Source organism: Solea solea, chromosome 21, assembly GCF_958295425.1.
Source record: "Solea solea chromosome 21, fSolSol10.1, whole genome shotgun sequence".
Lineage (NCBI taxonomy): Eukaryota > Metazoa > Chordata > Actinopteri > Pleuronectiformes > Soleidae > Solea > Solea solea.
This window is the reverse complement of record NC_081154.1, coordinates 6,223,537-6,240,776: the sequence shown is the minus strand read 5'-3', so window position 1 is coordinate 6,240,776 and position 17,240 is coordinate 6,223,537. Positions and strand designations below refer to the sequence as shown.

At 38.1% G+C, this 17,240-nt stretch overlaps 1 protein-coding gene across 1 annotated transcript in view; it reads left to right on the top strand.

Annotated features, from left to right (window-relative positions):
• Window positions 1-252: 252 nt before the first annotated feature.
• The window catches only part of LOC131448213 (myoferlin-like), a 33,256-nt gene continuing 16,268 nt past the window's right edge, over window positions 253-17,240 (top strand). The window contains exons 1-21 of the mRNA XM_058620473.1: window positions 253-460; window positions 1,196-1,251; window positions 1,757-1,848; window positions 9,768-9,876; window positions 9,962-10,055; window positions 10,134-10,309; window positions 10,933-11,061; window positions 11,167-11,229; window positions 11,622-11,672; window positions 11,790-11,820; window positions 12,488-12,603; window positions 12,742-12,868; window positions 13,958-14,061; window positions 14,169-14,237; window positions 14,326-14,369; window positions 15,706-15,788; window positions 15,908-15,946; window positions 16,194-16,318; window positions 16,413-16,526; window positions 16,712-16,889; window positions 16,969-17,093. Coding sequence (XP_058476456.1) covers window positions 373-460; window positions 1,196-1,251; window positions 1,757-1,848; window positions 9,768-9,876; window positions 9,962-10,055; window positions 10,134-10,309; window positions 10,933-11,061; window positions 11,167-11,229; window positions 11,622-11,672; window positions 11,790-11,820; window positions 12,488-12,603; window positions 12,742-12,868; window positions 13,958-14,061; window positions 14,169-14,237; window positions 14,326-14,369; window positions 15,706-15,788; window positions 15,908-15,946; window positions 16,194-16,318; window positions 16,413-16,526; window positions 16,712-16,889; window positions 16,969-17,093 — 2,013 coding nt within the window. The 5' untranslated portion in view covers window positions 253-372. The remainder of the gene's footprint in view (window positions 461-1,195; window positions 1,252-1,756; window positions 1,849-9,767; window positions 9,877-9,961; window positions 10,056-10,133; window positions 10,310-10,932; window positions 11,062-11,166; window positions 11,230-11,621; window positions 11,673-11,789; window positions 11,821-12,487; window positions 12,604-12,741; window positions 12,869-13,957; window positions 14,062-14,168; window positions 14,238-14,325; window positions 14,370-15,705; window positions 15,789-15,907; window positions 15,947-16,193; window positions 16,319-16,412; window positions 16,527-16,711; window positions 16,890-16,968; window positions 17,094-17,240) is intronic.

Below are 17,240 nucleotides of genomic sequence, written 5' to 3'. Positions count from 1 at the left end.
ATACAGTCTGTATGACGTGAAATCTTATTATTTACTGTCTCTGGCTGAAGAAACACGCTTTTTAAAACCTAAGAATGTATATTAAATACAATTGCTTTAATGTAGAACTTTTCCAAGTATAGAAAATGTTTCCATAGTCTTCCATGTCTGTACTCAGAGGATGGCAGCAGCAGTAATTACACTCCCATGACCCGCCCCCTTCTCCACCACCACCAGGACTTCCTCTGTGTCTGTGTGTGTGTGTGTGTTTCAGTGATGGGGCAGTGACTGTGCCTCAGTGTTACAGTCCTGCTCAGCTCAGACATTTAGTTTTTGATTGAATAATTGAATTTTGGTTTAATTTTCTTCTTCCTCCCCTGCCTCCTTGTCACCATGCTGCGGGTTGTTGTAGAGTCAGCTAAAGGTTTGCCCAAAAAGAAGGTTGGAACTCCTGATCCAATCACATCTGTGATCTTTAAAGGTAAGTTTTACTCTGAAACTGACTTTTTTGCATCTAGTTTGGTTTTACAGAGAAATGTAAAGTATCATAGCAACTAAAACGTACCTTTATGTTTTCCTTTTTTTGTTGTACTTATGCATGACATAATTCTTTGGACTTTAAAGTGTTGGTTTTTTTTTTACTGTGGTTTTCATGAAAACTGAAGTGTCTTTTGTTAACCAGCAAAACACTAAGTGGACTTTTTTGAATTATTAAATGAAAAAAGAAAAGCACAACATGTCACAACCAATTCCAACAAGTAAACTGCAGCCAGTACATGTTTGGATCTGTATACTGTGATTTTAATAGAGGGAATGAAAATATAATGAAGGGGAAAATATGAGAGCGGAGTTGCAGGGAAACTGTGCTTATTAAGTCTGCGAGTTAAAAAGAATTGGATGATGAAGAAATGGCATTTCCTCCTGGAGACAATGTGGTAGTTGCTCTCAGCTGTTTTAATTCCTCCTCCTCATCAACTCCAGGTGTGGCAGCTCCTGTTGCTTTGTTAAAACTAAAATGGCTGCCACCCACTGATATTAAAAACAACAGCAGATTTAGTCCAAAATCAGCTTGTTTTAAAGTCATAACTTGAAAGAAATGCCTTCAGGTGATTTCTAGACTTGGTTGAAGTCCAAACCTTGAGAACCCAATATTTTTGAATGAGTGCCAAAAAGTTTTTTTTACATATTGTGAAAAAATATTCATCTTCCCTTTCAGAGGAAAAGAAGAAAACCAAATGCATTGACAGTGAAGTGAATCCTGTATGGAATGAGGTAAAATCTACAAACTAAAAAAATCACATTGTGATCATTTTCATACAAAAATCATCCGTCTGGAGTCTGTCATAGTTCTTGTCTCAATCAAATAACTGCTGTTATTTGCATTTGGTTATTGCCCTTGGCTCATATTGCAATTTTGATTATTTCGCAATTTTCTTTGCACAAACAGTGTCACACATGTAAACATCATCACCTACTTCTTCATTTACTTTGATTTTTACACAAAGAGCCTAGAAAAGCAAAAATGTATTGATTAATTGATAGAACTGGAAAGATGTTGTCACTTTTTAGATACAGTACAAGACATCACACGACTTCACTGTGTGTTTTTACTGCATTGACACATAATGAAGTGAGTGAGAGTGATAGTGGTCTGATAACAGTTTTTGCATGTCACTAGCTGAGTAGGCAAATCAATACTTTGTAAGTTGTGTAAATTTAAGGCTCCGCAGCTATTCAAAACAAAAGCGTGTGTTTTTTCCCGCGTGTTGTTTGGCAGGTGCTCGAGTTTGACCTGAAGGGCACGCCGCTGGACACCAGCGCCTACATCGATGTGATTGTGAAAGACTATGAAACGCTTGGGAAAGACAAGTAAGTACACACAAACACACATACACGGTGAGCCTGTGTTTTAATGTTTATGCAACAACTGGGATTATCGTAATCCATGCTGAGTCAGATTAGAAATTCAGACGGCTTTATTGATCCAAAAAAGTAGATTTAACTGGTTGCTCAAGTGACGCATCCAAACTGCAAAAAAAAAGATCACATGTATGTCAGGTAACCAAGGTACTTTAAAGCAAGAAGGTGATCCAGAAAAGCAAAAAACAAGCAAGGCAATACTTTAATAAAGCCTGTATTCTCAAAAAACAGACTTTAAACCATGGTTCTCAAACTGTGGTAAGCAAGCTTTCTCTGGTAGTAAAATTATAAATACTCTTCTACTGTAATAATACCAATGTATGTATTTAGAGTGGAGCTGAGTAATTTTGACCGGAGTGCGTAGAAACAGAAACAAATCACATCAGGTGTTTTGGAGGTGCTGGAGGTGGCTATCAGAGGTTAGCTGTCATGGCCTACTGTGTATGACTTGCTAATGTTGCTAACCATTGTTATATGGCATTTAACATCAGTAATGAGGAGAACAACCTTGTTTAACGGCATTGTTTGTGTTGTGTTGTGTCTGAGTGTTAGCATGACGTAGCGTCTCTCATCTCCTTTCTACAGTACCTTAACATGTAAAATGTCTTGAGGCACTGTATAAAAGTAAAAATTGTAGTACAACGATACTTAACATTTCTGTTGACGTGTGTGAGTGTGAGTTCAGCATTTAGCTGTTATTATCCTTCACAAACAAACTATTAAACCAGCAAGATTTGAAGTGAATTATTCATAAAAACTGCCTCACCACTGATGCAAAAATTAAGCTTTGTTATGAAACAAATTCTTTGTTGACGACATATAAAAAGTAACTCGTGTTAATATTGAGCTTAGAGTTTAAAGCAGAGGTCTCAAACTCACCTGTGCCCTGCCCCTTATTATAAGTTAAAGTTTTTTTTTAGTAATAGATTCATTTTCCATCGTAACTGTTTTTACTTTGAACAATATATCGTTTCAATATCAACACATTTTACACTTTTACTTTGAAATTCTGTGAAATTATGGTCACAAATTTTGTGAAATGACTTAAGATGATGGAGAATTGTGATATAATTTAGCACACATTATGGAACAGTTGCTTTTAATTTTATTATTTTTCCAAAAGCCTTTTTTTCACTTGACACCCCCCTTCTGACTGACTAGTTTGAGACCCCTTGTCTAAAGAATTGCCAGAATTGTGTCCAGGTCTTTGTGTCTTATTCACGTCAGTGTAAGTCCGTGTTTTTACACATTACTCACAGTTTCAACACACTGTAATCTGATCTGTCATGAAGCAACACTTAAAGTGGTTTAAAAAAAATTAAAGCAAAATATCTGGTAAAGAATTTGTCAAGATAAATAGTTGTAAAGTCTGACAAACTACTCTACAAGGACTGAGACTAAGTGAGATATTTTCATAGCTACCCAGTGTTTGAGTTATGCAGTTGGCTCCGTCATTACACCCTCACACCCTGTTTGCCATGCTGAGGCTTGTTGCATTGGGACGTGGGATGTCTGATCCTGATTGGGCAATGTGGACGGATGAATTGCTGTTTGTCTTCACTCTGTCTTGTTGGGAAATGTGTGGCATTGTGACTGGGAACAGTCAGGGGAAAGGAAGTACTCGGCAGAGGAGTGAGTGCTTTAGGTACTGCTTTCAAGTCAAGTTTGTGAAATAGGACGTTAAAAATACATTAGGAGTTGAGCAGAATTGCTTTACAAAAACAAAGGGTTAGAAAAAGCGATCAAATAAGACAAAATAGCAGAATGAAACCGTGATAGATTCAGGATAGTTTTTCAGTCTTCAGGTTTTTCTGAAGCAGGGGTGTATACAAGTGACATCATGGGATAGTCATCGTTAGCAATACCAGTTGATACATGGTATTTTTTGAGCGCACAAACAGCATAGACAACATGTCTGTGGTTAAATATTAAACAGTATAATGTCAATGACTAGGATTTACTGTGATACAAATACAACAGAAGTGCTATTGAGTGAAAAAACAGCAGTGTTTGTTTGTTTGGAAGCCATAGCTGGGGCTTGGTGAGTATCCAAGTTGGAAATTCCATGTTCCGACTACAAATGGAACCCTGCCTAAATCATGTCTGAGTTCTTCTGACACACTGACTAAAAAATGTAACTGCCCCTTTAAGAGCTTTAAGGAAAAACCAGTAGTATACTATTTTTTTCTGAGTTTCTCCAAATGAGAGTTCAAGGCTGTTGCTTCCACGTTAAGCCAGGATCACATATGGAAACAGTTAAGACTCTCCACAAAGAATGTTTTCCACGACATCACTAATTAACTATGATCAAAGTGTTATCTGTCGAGAGAAAGCAAAACAAAGATGTTGTCACTTGGGAAATCATCAAAAAAGACAAACAAACAGAATATACAGTATATACATGTATTTGAGCTCATGTGCTTTACTGAGTTAAAGTTTCCTCTCACTGCATGGGACAGTCATAAATGAGGGAGGAGCCTTTTTCCAGCCAGTGTTTAAACTGAGTAAAGTTTTCCACTGGGCCGGCCTCGTCTGACACACTCCCTCAAGATCTACAGCAGTGGGACCAAAGCAGGAGTTCTCCTCACTCTAAAAACTCTGTTCCACCAGCTGTTTTGGGCAATCCCAGTAGCCATGGCAACATAAATTGAAGGAATTGGGGTGGTGGGGGGGGGTGATTGTAGATATAAATAATCGTAAGACAAAGAGTTGTTCCAGTTCTTTTTTATGCTTTGTATAGGCTTTTTTTTATTATATTACATACAGGAAATAGCTCTATAATAAACAACAGTTTCAGAATGTTCTTGCCATTTTCTCTTTAAATAAAATCTATTAATATCAATCTGGATAGTGGATGGGTTTTTCTCCAAAAAGTACACTCTCTTTTCTCAGAAACACTAATTGTGGATAGCTCATGCATTTATCAATGCTAGATATGTTATTTATACATTTTAAATAGACTTATAGTTCAAAATTCAGCATAGAAAGACATTTTTCTGTAATTATTGACCCTTCTGTGAGGTTTAAAGGACTTTGGTTTTCATGGGAAAGTATTGTTCAAACTATATTCCATGAATATATTACACTTTTTTCTTAGAATCCTCAGATATCATACATCTTTGCTGGAAGACAAAGTAATTGTTTAATTTCCTTTCTTATAAAAAGCACAGTCAGGCGTCCGCGTGTCCAGATATTCCGTACAGAACCTTTTGTTTATTTGCAGCACTTGATAAATGTAATATAATGGCGATTATCACAGAATTGTCAGGGAATTTTTCACACTGCAGTTACAGATCTGAGCTGTGCATAATCACATTCATCTGTCCTAACATTCATTCGTGGCAGGAAATTTAGTTTTTCAGCAGGATGGGTGTTTACTTTTTTGCAGCCAAGAAGGACTATCAGAGCTGCTTGTGTTGAACGTCACTCCTTTCACCCTCTCACGTTGGTAAATATAATCACTAGGCTGAGCTTAAACTCCGGAGAGGAGTTCAATGTGTTTTGTGTATGACGACAAATCTGAAGCAGCATCACTCTGTTTTTCCATTCATGACAATGGGGGGAAAAAATGTAACTGCATCCAGCACTGACTGTTCAACTTCACTCTGCCTGAGGGTGAGTGTTTGCAATTGTAAGAAACCGGAGGAATTTTTTCCTCCGGTTCCTGAATCTCTGAATCTCTGTTTTCGTCTGCATGTTCACTCTGGAAACAATTGGGGGAGGAAAAAAAAGCATGACTTCCTTAATCTGTTCACAATATTAACTCTTACAGAACCGTGTTATTATAGAAGGCACTGTAGATGTTCAGCAGTGTCTGGTATCAGGGTTTGATAGCGTTCAGAAAAGTATTCCTGAATTCTGGAGCGACACAACAACTGAACCACGTCTAACTGGAATGAATTAAACTAGTGCAGTAATCATTCAATATGTGCCTATTTATGTGTGTGTTTTTGTGTGAAAGTGGCTTTTTTTTAGTGATATATAATTATGTCGCATTTCTACTGATACAGGTATCTCTTGTACTTCTTATCCAAGCAAAGTCAAAGTTGGCACCGCACACACTCGTGCCTTTTTAGTAAGTCATCTGTCAAGCACACCTTTGGACAAGGATGCAATAAATGGACAGGCAGATAGATGTTCTTTGCATTTATTGCTAAGTACATATCCCACGTTACCTCTTCCTTCCCTTCCAAATGTGTTGGAGATTGTTCATTAGTGTTAACTCCCTTCTTCAGCCAGGTTACTTTCACCCCCAAGTTTCCCCTCATTCATTTGAGCAGCGCCACCGTGAGGAGACATGAAGTAGTGACGCCCGGCGAGTGAAACTGTCAGGGACTGTAAAATATCAGTATTTACCCTGACCCAGCCCTACTGTAAATAAAATCATACTATCCAATGATTGTACATTTAGAAGAAATTAAGTACATGTATCTTCACCAGTATTTAACACACTGGACCTTTTTGAAAGTTGTATGAAAGTTTGGAGACAGAAGCAGGTGTTGGCGTGCAGCTGTAAGCTCCGTCTACATTCCTGTTTGGATCACTTTGACAGTGCTATTGGGGGAAACATTATCATTGTGTGTGAGATTGTGACTCACTCCCTTGAGGCTACATACCAGGTTTATAGAGTCACTGAATCCCATGGAGAATCCTCATATTGAACTCCTTATGCTGCCAAAACACTAACTCCCCATCCTCTCTCCTCTGTCTAACTTAACTCTGTGTCTGGTGACCTTAAATGGTCGTAACATGATATGCAGCTGTTTTTCCTGAGTAAGTTTTGTGTTGCTCATTCTTTCGGCCTTTTATGCAAGGAGTTGAGCTATTGGGTATGAAATGATTGAATTTGCAAGTTTGATGTTGTGTTGATGGGTATTAAAGGGATAGTTTAGGTTGTTTGAAGTGTGGTTGTATGAGGTACTGACACATAGTGCTGACTGATCTCCTCCTGTGCTGGTAAACAACCTGAAACGTGGAGGCTCACACCCTCCAAAATCATGGCTGTCAGCTGGGACATTTTACCCACTATGTTTGCTTAAGTCTACAAAATCAAGAGTGTGTTTGCCACTTTTTCTTGCCATTAACTAAAGTTTGCTTCGCTTTGTAATTTGCTCACTTTCCCACAACAAAGTCCTTAGAGAAAATCATCGATTTAACAACACAGCACACAGGAGTTAAAAATACTGATTTATCATTTTAAGACAAGATCTTGATCTCTAACTTTGCTAATGTTTATTTACTGTATCTTTAGTTATTTTTTTACATAAAACACTTTGAAATCATCTTAAAGTCATTCGATTTAAACTAAAATGGCTTCTCTCGGCCATTTCTTCTCAGATCACATGTATTTTTTCAAACTAGGTCAATAAAACGTGTTGGCAAATGGAGGAAAAATGTATAATCTGTAATGGTTTTCTAGTGCCGTGTTTAATTCAGAGCTTACAATGGACAAACGGTCCATAGTCAGAGCATGACTCTATCCCAGGAAATTCAATCAGAAACTCTCTCTCTCTCTCTCTATATATATATATATATATATATATACATATATATATATATATATATATATATATATATATATATATATATATATATATATATATATAAAAAATGTTAACTTGCTGAGTATAAACATACTTCACATTAAGCCGTGTAATGTTTTTGTGGCATATAAAGGCACAACATAACACCTCATGCAACAATAAACTGCTTTGGAGTTCATTTTGCAAAACAACTCTACCTTAAACGTATGTATGTGTTCTCTCAATCCAACCATGTGACTCTGAATAGATAGTTTATTTTCTACCGAAAGGTTCAGTGTGTAATATCTACTGCTATCTAATGGTGAGATTGCGGAATGATCCGCTCACACGTCCAGGAGCTGCAGTGGCCCTCGCATACCAGAAAGCATCAACCAGCACGTTGAGTTGTCCAATATCTCCACAGGTTACCATAGATAGTTTTAGATGTTCTAAACCAGTGGTTCTCAAAGTTTTTATACCTAGCACCACCTGACACCATTGAGCTCTTGAAGTGGCTACATAATTTGTATGGTCCTCCATTTTGAAAGGCCTTAGTTTAAACGTTTTGTACACTCTGGAAACGCTTTCATAAACCTCTACACTCTTGCCGTCTACCGTTCGTTGTCTTCTCCTACGTTGGTTTATGCACCATGTGTGCATGGGTGGAGTCTTTCCTTCATTTGTGTCGTGAGCCTCCGCCTCAAAATGCAAAAAAACGCTTTGATTGGTCCATTCAGGCTTCTGTAGAATCATGGTACCACAAGATAGCGGCCGTCTCCGTAAACAGACGCCCATATTTTCAGACAAGAAAAAACATTTCATCTTACAGCAATTGTACCTTTTTATTCAAACATATTTATGGGTGTTATACATCAATTTCCCCAGTGTTACACAAACAAGTTTTACTTATTTAAGAGTTAATAATTACTCCAGGAAATGTTGTAAATAACATGCTTTACAGGAAGTGTTTGATGTACTGTATGTATGCAGAGGAAGATAAAGGCTTTTCAGTAGCCAGTGCACTGCAAACACTGTATAAGCCTCTAGAAACAAGCCAGATCTTGTTTGATGAAAAGGGGAAGGTGCCACTGGGGGGAGGGAGGAAAAACTAGCCAAAAACTGAATAAAGTTTAAGAAAGTTGTATTTATCATAGGCAAAGAAACACTGTCATGCAAGAAATGTTGACTTAAAATGAGTTTTGCTTTAGTTGATTGAGCAGTTTGAAGAACTGATTCCTTCAAAATTGTTTTTCATGTGCAAAACCTGCTTGCGATGATTATTTTTCTTATTGACCCAAAATAAGAATAATTTCCCAGGAACAAGGCTTAAAGTCAGCATGCTTTAAAAAAAAGCAGCCTATATAGTGATACTCCAAAGTTTACTAGTTAAACAGAGTTTTGTGAAGCTTTCAGGTTTTCAGTGTTGTTAAATGACCACTTCTGAAGCACAGGCTGGGCGCTTCTGTGCTGTGATGACTGTGTTGTGGCTCATGAGGTACGTTTGTTTGTCTGAGCAGGCACGTTCTGTTAGCTCTAGGTGGAGACTAGTGTGTGTGTGTGTGTGTGTGTGTGTGTGTGTGTGTGTGCGTGTGCATATGCGCCCCTTTTGTGGATGTGACTTCAGCACACAGAGCGCCAGTGCATCTCTGATGTTATTAATACCGACTCCAATGACAGACTGAGAAGTTATTCTAATGTTTCGTCCACTGTTCTCACCAAAATAAATCCTAAAACTGAACAGCACCTGTTTAATCAACACCTATCTGATATGCATCCAACAAAAAAGTGTCATTATGATTAGTTAATTGACAAATATAAACAAATAAAATACCTTTTAAATAAAGATTTAACAGCTTTTAGCACATCTAAAAACGTACATTGCAATACTGATGATACGAAACGGATTAATTAAAGCAGCGTTAAAAACATAAATCAGTTTAAAAGAATATACAAAATACACATTTGAAATAAATGTAAGGATGAAGAACAGCAGCTTAATTCAGGACGGTAATGAAAACAGTCGTGTTTAAAGACAGAAATATTAAAAAATGTTGTGCTTCACTGAGAACATTAAGAACATTGTATAAAATATTATGTAAGTATTTTGTTTGATGAGATAATGAAGTTGATAAATTGAGTCGTGTTTTATAGGAACATATAAGTTTATAATTACTGCCTTTTTTCTTTTAAAACATGATGAAACGAAACAAATGTGTTGAACATGTTTCAAATGAACGATCTGTCTAAACCACACAAAGTTACAATATCTGATGGTGGATATTTACATTATTTATATAGCTATTTGTGTATTATTAAATGTTTTCCTCACTTTGTGGTACTTGACAGGTTTCTTGGATCGACTAAGATCTCTTTGAGAGACCTCGCCTCGGGTCAAACCCGAACGATACCGTCCAAAAACGTGTCATTGCTCAACGAAAGTGGTCAGAATATCGGAGTGAGTTATATTCTCTCTCATTATTAATTAAGAAACTGTACTCGAAAGGCTGTTTATTTATTTAGGACAATTTATTTTCTTCCAGGCAACAATCGACCTTGTGATTGGCTACGATCCTCCACCAAACGCTGCACCAAACCCCAATGACCCTCAAGTAGGAGACACTACGATGGACACTGGTGAGATGATTTACTGCCAAGTTGGATTTAAAGTACACGACACAGTCTTTCCATTGTTTTCGTCTTTCTGTTGATTAGGTGGCGGCGGTGGTGATGGTGACGGGGGTGGTGAGGGGAATGAGACTCAGCTGGATGGAAGTACAACTACTCCTGCAGGGGGCACAACGCCCTCTGGTCAGACGGTGAACCTGCGTAAGCGACTAGCCAGAGCACAGGGTCGCCACCGACTGGCCAATAAACCTCAAGACTTCCAGGTGAGTTTCACAGTTTCTGAAAATCAAGACTAGAACATTTTATCCAATCCAGCAGTTTTTTATGTTGGTATGATTAATATGCTCAGATGAGTTTGCTCAATTTGTTCACGTGTAAATCGCCAAGATGGACGCCAAATGGCCAACTTCCTGTTGAGTTGAGGCCATGGTCCCAATTGACTTTTTTGTTCGTCTTGTGCTGTGACATGTTTCCACCAAGTTTCGTGTAATTTATGCTGTGTTCACACCAAACGTGATCTGTGACCATTGCATCTATCGCGCTGCGGGATCATTTCGTACATTTATAACGCTGATTGGCCATTGCGTCATGTCAGTGCAATGTGTGTAGTTTTTTGTTTTTTTTGACGCTTGGCCACTTTTATGTATTCTGCTTAAATGTGATTCTTACGGGAAAAAAAAATAGGTAAATTCCAGGAATTCCAATAGGTCCTCGTCCCACTGTGTAATTCCCCGGGCCCTGATCAATGAAAGTTGCATGGTGCAGCTTTAAGTAAATAAATGAATAAATAAATATTAAGTTCACTCACACAAAAAGCCAGAAAGCGGTGGTCAACAATGAAAAATGTTGCCCACTCTGACACAGTGACTCTGTCTCTGTCTCTAAGATCCGTGTTCGGATCATCCAGGCTCGTCAGTTGTCGGGGAACAATGTCAAACCCGTGGTGAAAGTCAGCACGTGTGGACAAACCCACAGGACGAGGATCAGGAGGGGAAACAACCCGTACTTTGACGAGGTGCTGTCACTTTCACATTTTAAAACTTCACATTAAAACATAAACTGTTTGTATTTAATGTATATTTTTCTTTTTTCTTATTATTTTTCTTTATTTTATTTACAGATGTTGTTCTATAATGTCAACATGCTGCCATCTGATCTGTTTGATAAGCAAATAAGCTTCCGGGTAAGAATGATGTGTCATTGTTTTCCCCTCTGTTCCTCTGTATGAACATGTAAACTGTATGTTTGTTTTTGGGGTTTTTTAACCCTTAAACACACCTCGACATATTTTTGTGTCTTTGGCTTTTATTTTTACAATATTTTAACATTTTTTCATGCATGTTCTTAAACATTAATGTCAGGTTGTGCATTTCAGAGTCTTCTCTTTTTTTTATTTATTTTTAGTCTATTGTAAACAACGGTAACTAAAATACTCATTAAGGTTTGATTTAAATTTTTTTTAAATCTTTTACTACTATTGTGTACACATGCAGACTACTGTGTAAAAACTCATCATTTTAGATGAACTTACAAATGCAAATGACAAAGTGTGTAACTGTAAATTTGTCTCTTCAGGTATATGATTCTTACTCACTGAGGGCCGACAGTCTCATGGGAGAATTCAAGGTTCCCTGCTTGTCCTTTTCCTCTTCCCATTGTGATGTTTTAAATAATATGTAAAAAGTGTGGCTGGTGTTGGTTCATGTTAGTCTGTCTGATCTCTCTTCTCTTTTTCTCACTTAGCTGGACGTCGGTTATATTTACGATGAACCAGGTGAGCTTGATTTGTGTGTCATTTACATTTGCACAGGACTGTGACGGACTATAATTTGAAAATGTGACGTTGTTGTTGTAAAGTAGCTACTTTAAATTTTTTTTTTTTACATAGTTTCCATTTTTTTGGCCTGTTTTTGGACATTGAGACAAAGACTCAAACTAATTTTACTTTAAATATGTTTTATTCTATTAAAATTTCAAATTTAACATGCAAAATCTGGTGTTTATGTACAACTACAGGGTTTTTTCTCAATAGAACTTTGTTTTTCTTCATTTTAAATTGTTAACACACTATTTTAACATGCAGTAAATTTTGATCGATATTATACATTATTACTGTAGGTGTTTTATAGAGTATAATATTTATTTGTTAGGTTTTTAATTTATTAGGGTGGCTATAATGAAATTTCAGAAACAATAGTATTGAATAACAGAGTTGAACCTTTATTTTCAAATCAGGTACACAATGAAACTGCTGTGCTTCTCAGTAAATACAATAATATAAGAATAAAACAGAGACAAAGGTGGATTTAAAAAAAGGCAAACATACAATTAGACACAAACACACACATTACTTCCAGGTTCTTTTCTTTAAATGTGAGAATTCTCCTTGCTATCACAGTAATAATAATAATAATAATGACAACATAATTGTCCTGTTTCAGCCCACTGTGTCATGAGGAAGTGGCTTCTCCTCAATGACCCAGATGATTCCAACTCTGGAGCTAAAGGCTACCTCAAAGTCAGCCTCTTTGTCGTTGGAACAGGAGATGAACCTCCGGTACGAGAGAGATACGCACACGCACTGTTTTTCCTCTTCATCCATATGTAAATAAGGTGGCTACACCTCTCTCTTGCTCTCTTTTTTTTCTTCATGGACTCTGTTCACTCCTATTTTTATGTCACAAACACTATGAAGGTGGAGAAGAGGGAGTGTAGCGACGACCAGGACGACATAGAGAGTAACCTGCTGCTGCCGGCCGGTGTGACTCTGCGATGGGCCACACTCTCACTGAAGGTCTTCAGGGCTGAAGACATTCCTCAGAGTGAGTCGAGCCATAGATACACAGGATCCAGTCTTTTGATTTGATTTGAAAGAAAAGAGAAGCCTTCTGTCAATTTTCACCTCCTCTACTGTTAATCATATGGATCCTTTTTAGTTTGGGTGCATTTGATCAGAGTCAGGCTTAAAACAGATGTTTTTGTTTTAAGAATAATGAGTTCTCAAAAACCTCTTCATCAACATGAAAAAAAAAAACACTGTTGAAGATAAAATATGTAATATTTCTACACTAAAATATCCTTACAATAACAGAAATCCAGATTTACATTACCTTTTTAAGTACCTTAAAGGGACACTTAAAGTAAAAGTACAAGTATCTTACCAGAAAATGACTTTGGTAGATGTTGAAGTCACTTTTTTTTTATAATATTAATTATAAGTCTTAAAGTACATGACATTTATTGTACCAAGTATAAAAAGTAATTTATAGATATAAAAGGTACTTCAATTTTAGAAGTAAAAGTATTAAAAAAACCGAGGAGTAAGGATTGAGCCATGGTGGCTCAGTGGTAGGGCGAGTTGTCTTTCTACTTTGAAGGTTGTGGGTTCAATTCCTGGCTCTGCTAGTCTATATGTGTCTTTAAACAAGACACTTAACCCCATGTTGCAGCGTGTGAATGGGTGAAAACTGTAGTGTAAAGCAGCTCATCAAGACTAGTTCTATGTACAGTAAATACAGACCATAATACCTTTTCTTTTTCTGATTGTATTTGGTAGTAACGAGTAACAGAGAGTTACAGGAAATGTAGTGGCGTAAAAGTTGCAAGAAATCCAAATAACGAAGTGAAGTATAGATATGTGAATTTCCTACTTGAGTACAGTAACAAAATATTGATTTAGAAAACAAAACCCCGATCAAAACAAGAAAAATACATTTGTCTTTAGATAAAATATGACTCAGTCTTCATATACCTATTAATATTCGAAGTTTTAAATGTTTTTTTAAGTTCTAAAAGTGAAGAACTTAATTAATTTTAATTCATCTTTGCAGCTGTTACACAGATCCACACCCTTAAATTATATACTGTTTCTCTCTATTTTTTACTAAGTAATGAATTCCTTCTAATTCCAGTGGACGATGCCTTTGTTCAGTCGCTGAAAGGGATTTTTGGAGGAGATGGAAACAAGAAGAACCTGGTGGATCCTTTCTTAGAAGCTCGCTTCGCAGGCAAAAAGGTTTCCCCCCCAATCGTTTCTCCCCCTTTTTTTAAAATGCAGTGTTAAACATAAGTAAGCAGGGAGAAAAAAGAAACTGATGTGTGTTGTTCTTGTTGTCTCTGCAGCTGTGCACTCAGATCATTGAGAAGAACGCAAACCCTGAATGGAACCAGATCCTGCACCTTCAAGTGAAGGTAACAAAGCGTCAGGATGGAATGATGTTTTCCGCTAAAACCTCAGTTTAACCTGGATCTTTTGTGTGTGTTTTTTTTTTTTTTAAAGTTCCCCTCCATGTGTGAGTCTGTCAAACTTACAGTCTTTGATTGGTAAGTACAGCAAAACTGCATTGTCTTCTAGTCATTTCCCTCACAGTTTCAAGTTCTTAATCATCTCCTATGGATCATCTCTATATTGACTTTTTGTGCAATATAGAGTGTCTTACATTACATCCTATAGAAAATCTAATTTAAATTTAAACCTTGCCTGGCCAGGTGTTCCACTGCCGGAAGCAAAATAGAGAGAGAAATGTTTGTGTCAGTCTGTACACATCAGTATGTCTATTTGTTTGTTTGTTAATTCCACTGAAACAACTCAGCACTGTGCACAAAGAAAATAAATCTACAGAGTGTTTGATTGGAATACCTCTGTCTCCAACTTTGATTCACAAACAGGACACGCTGCATGTAAAAATAAATAACATCAGGAGGGGCTTAAAGCATTGGCTTAGCCTCGTTTACACCAGCTATATAAACTCATCTGAGCAAAAAGTACTTGAAATGTTGGAGCAAAGATTAGAAATACGTCACTGTTCATTTTGTGACTTTTGCACAATTATCACTATCACCCCATTTTTTTTTAGAGGACGAAAAAAAAAAACCCGCATTCCAGAAAGGGTGCACCTGCGGCACAGATCTATGCCACGTAGCACTAAGGGTTAAAGTTAGGCTGAGGCTTAAGATTAGGTTCAGGGTTAGGATTAGGTCAGTAGTAGTTATAATTCAGGTTAGAGTGAAGTCTCCAGGAAATGAATGCAAGTCAATGCAATGTCCTCTGAAGTCATGGAAACCAGTGTGTTTGTGTGTGTGTGAATCCATGTCCCACCAACAACCACATGAGAATAATGCAGTGGCATATGACTCATCGCTGTGCAGGCTCTTCCCTTCCCCTTAATAACATGCTCTGGGTTCCTGTTGGCACCATGTCGCAGCTCATTTCCATTATTGTGTGTGTGTATTTGGTATACCTTATGTTGTGTGGACCTAAATCTGTTTACTCATACACTTTATGGGGACAAAAATCAAGTCCCCATAACGTAAAAGACACATTTTACGTGATACATTTTAAGGTGAAGACATGTCTGTCTGTGTGTCTGTCTGTCTGTCGGTCTGTCTGTCTGTGTGTGTGTGCGTGCGTGCGTGCGTGCGTGCGTGCGTGCGTGCGTGCGTGCGTGCGCTTTTCTGGTGCCTGATAACTCCAGGAAGTCTGAGGGGAAATAAGTGCAGGACCAAATATTAGAAAAACAGAAGGTGTTGAAAACAGTTCCCACTGTTAAGTGGCGACAAAGCAAAAACACAACAGTGCTGTTAATCACATGGTTGCAGATTCATGTGTATGTACAGTGTAAAGTTTACTGTGTCATACTGTGTGTATGTGTGGTTGCAGGGATCGCTTGACAGGGAATGATGCCATTGGTACGACGTACCTGAACCTTGCCAAGATTGCCTCCTCTGGTGGAGAGATAGAAGGTATTGAAGAATCCCTCAAAATAAACTGCCTAATAAGTCTGAAAGATCCTTGTTTTTTGTCATTATATCTGTTCACTTTTAAATGGTACTTGAATTGTGTTTTTTTTCTCCTGGCGTAGAGGAACATGCAGGAAATGTGGAAATATCATCGTTTGAAGGTTCACCCATGCTCTTATTTTTGCTCTGTGTTGCATGATAAAAAAAAAAAAAAACATGTTTTGCACGGCAATAGTCGTAAACAGTAATTTGAATGCGTAACCGTTTTATTGTCGTAGTGCCTGCCACACGCTTTCCGCCACCACCGCCTCAAATGAAGCAGCACTGGCATTACTAACAATTCAAGCTTTGCTGAGATTCACTGGAGTCATTTCAAGAGTTGATTCAGTGTCTGTCTCTCTCTTCCAGCTAAGACGGGTCAGTCCGAGGTGGGTTTCCTGCCCGTGTTTGGGCCGTGCTTTGTCAACCTGTACGGCAGCCCCAGAGAGTTCACCGGGCTGCCAGATCCCTATGAGGATCTCAACTTTGGCAAGGTAGAAGAAGTCGTCTGCAAATTTTCAAATTTCACCTTTGTTATTGTCCCCACATTTGGTTTTAAAAGGCCCTACATGTGTCGTCCCCACACAGGGAGAAGGAGTGGCGTACCGTGGGAGGATCATGGTGGAGCTGGCCACAAAGTTGGAGGGGAAAGTGGACAAAACTGTCGACAACATCCACAGTGACGACATCCTGGTGGCTCAGGTACTGTAACTATTGATCCACTGAGTTATACGTGACAGGTGTGGTTGAGGAACAGATCTCCTCATCTCCTCATAATTCCTCATTGACCCGTTGATTGACCCCAAATGTGTTTGGGGTGTCATGTATGTAGAAGACGTTCTTTCTCCTTTTAAGTCTTTTTGTTGCTTTCTTTTTCTCTCCATCAGAAGTACCAGAGGAGGAGGAAGTACTGCCTGTGCGCCGTCTTCCACAGCGCTACCATGATTCAGGAGCCTGGTGAACCAATCCAGTTTGAGATCAGCATCGGTAACTACGGCAACAAACTGGACGCCACGTGCAAACCTCTGGCGTCCACCACTCAGTACAGCTGTGCTGTATTTGATGGTGAGTTCACTGAGCTACTAACAAACTGAGACATATAAAGAACTTCTTTTCTTAATGTCTGGAGTTTTTTTTTTTTTAGGTAACCATTATTATTACCTGCCCTGGGCCAACACTAAGCCGGTGGTGGTGGTTACCTCATACTGGGAAGACATCAGCCACCGCCTGGACTCTGTCAACATCATCCTCTTCATTGCTCACCGCCTGGTAATTCTGTTTTATCCACTCTTTTTTGTTTTCTCAACTTTGTGATTGATTGCTCGCACAGTTGTGCAGCCGTTAAATCCTAATCTGTTCAAGTGGAGTGTGTAACGTGTGCGTTCATGTTCCAGCAGGAGTCTGTCATACTCTGGG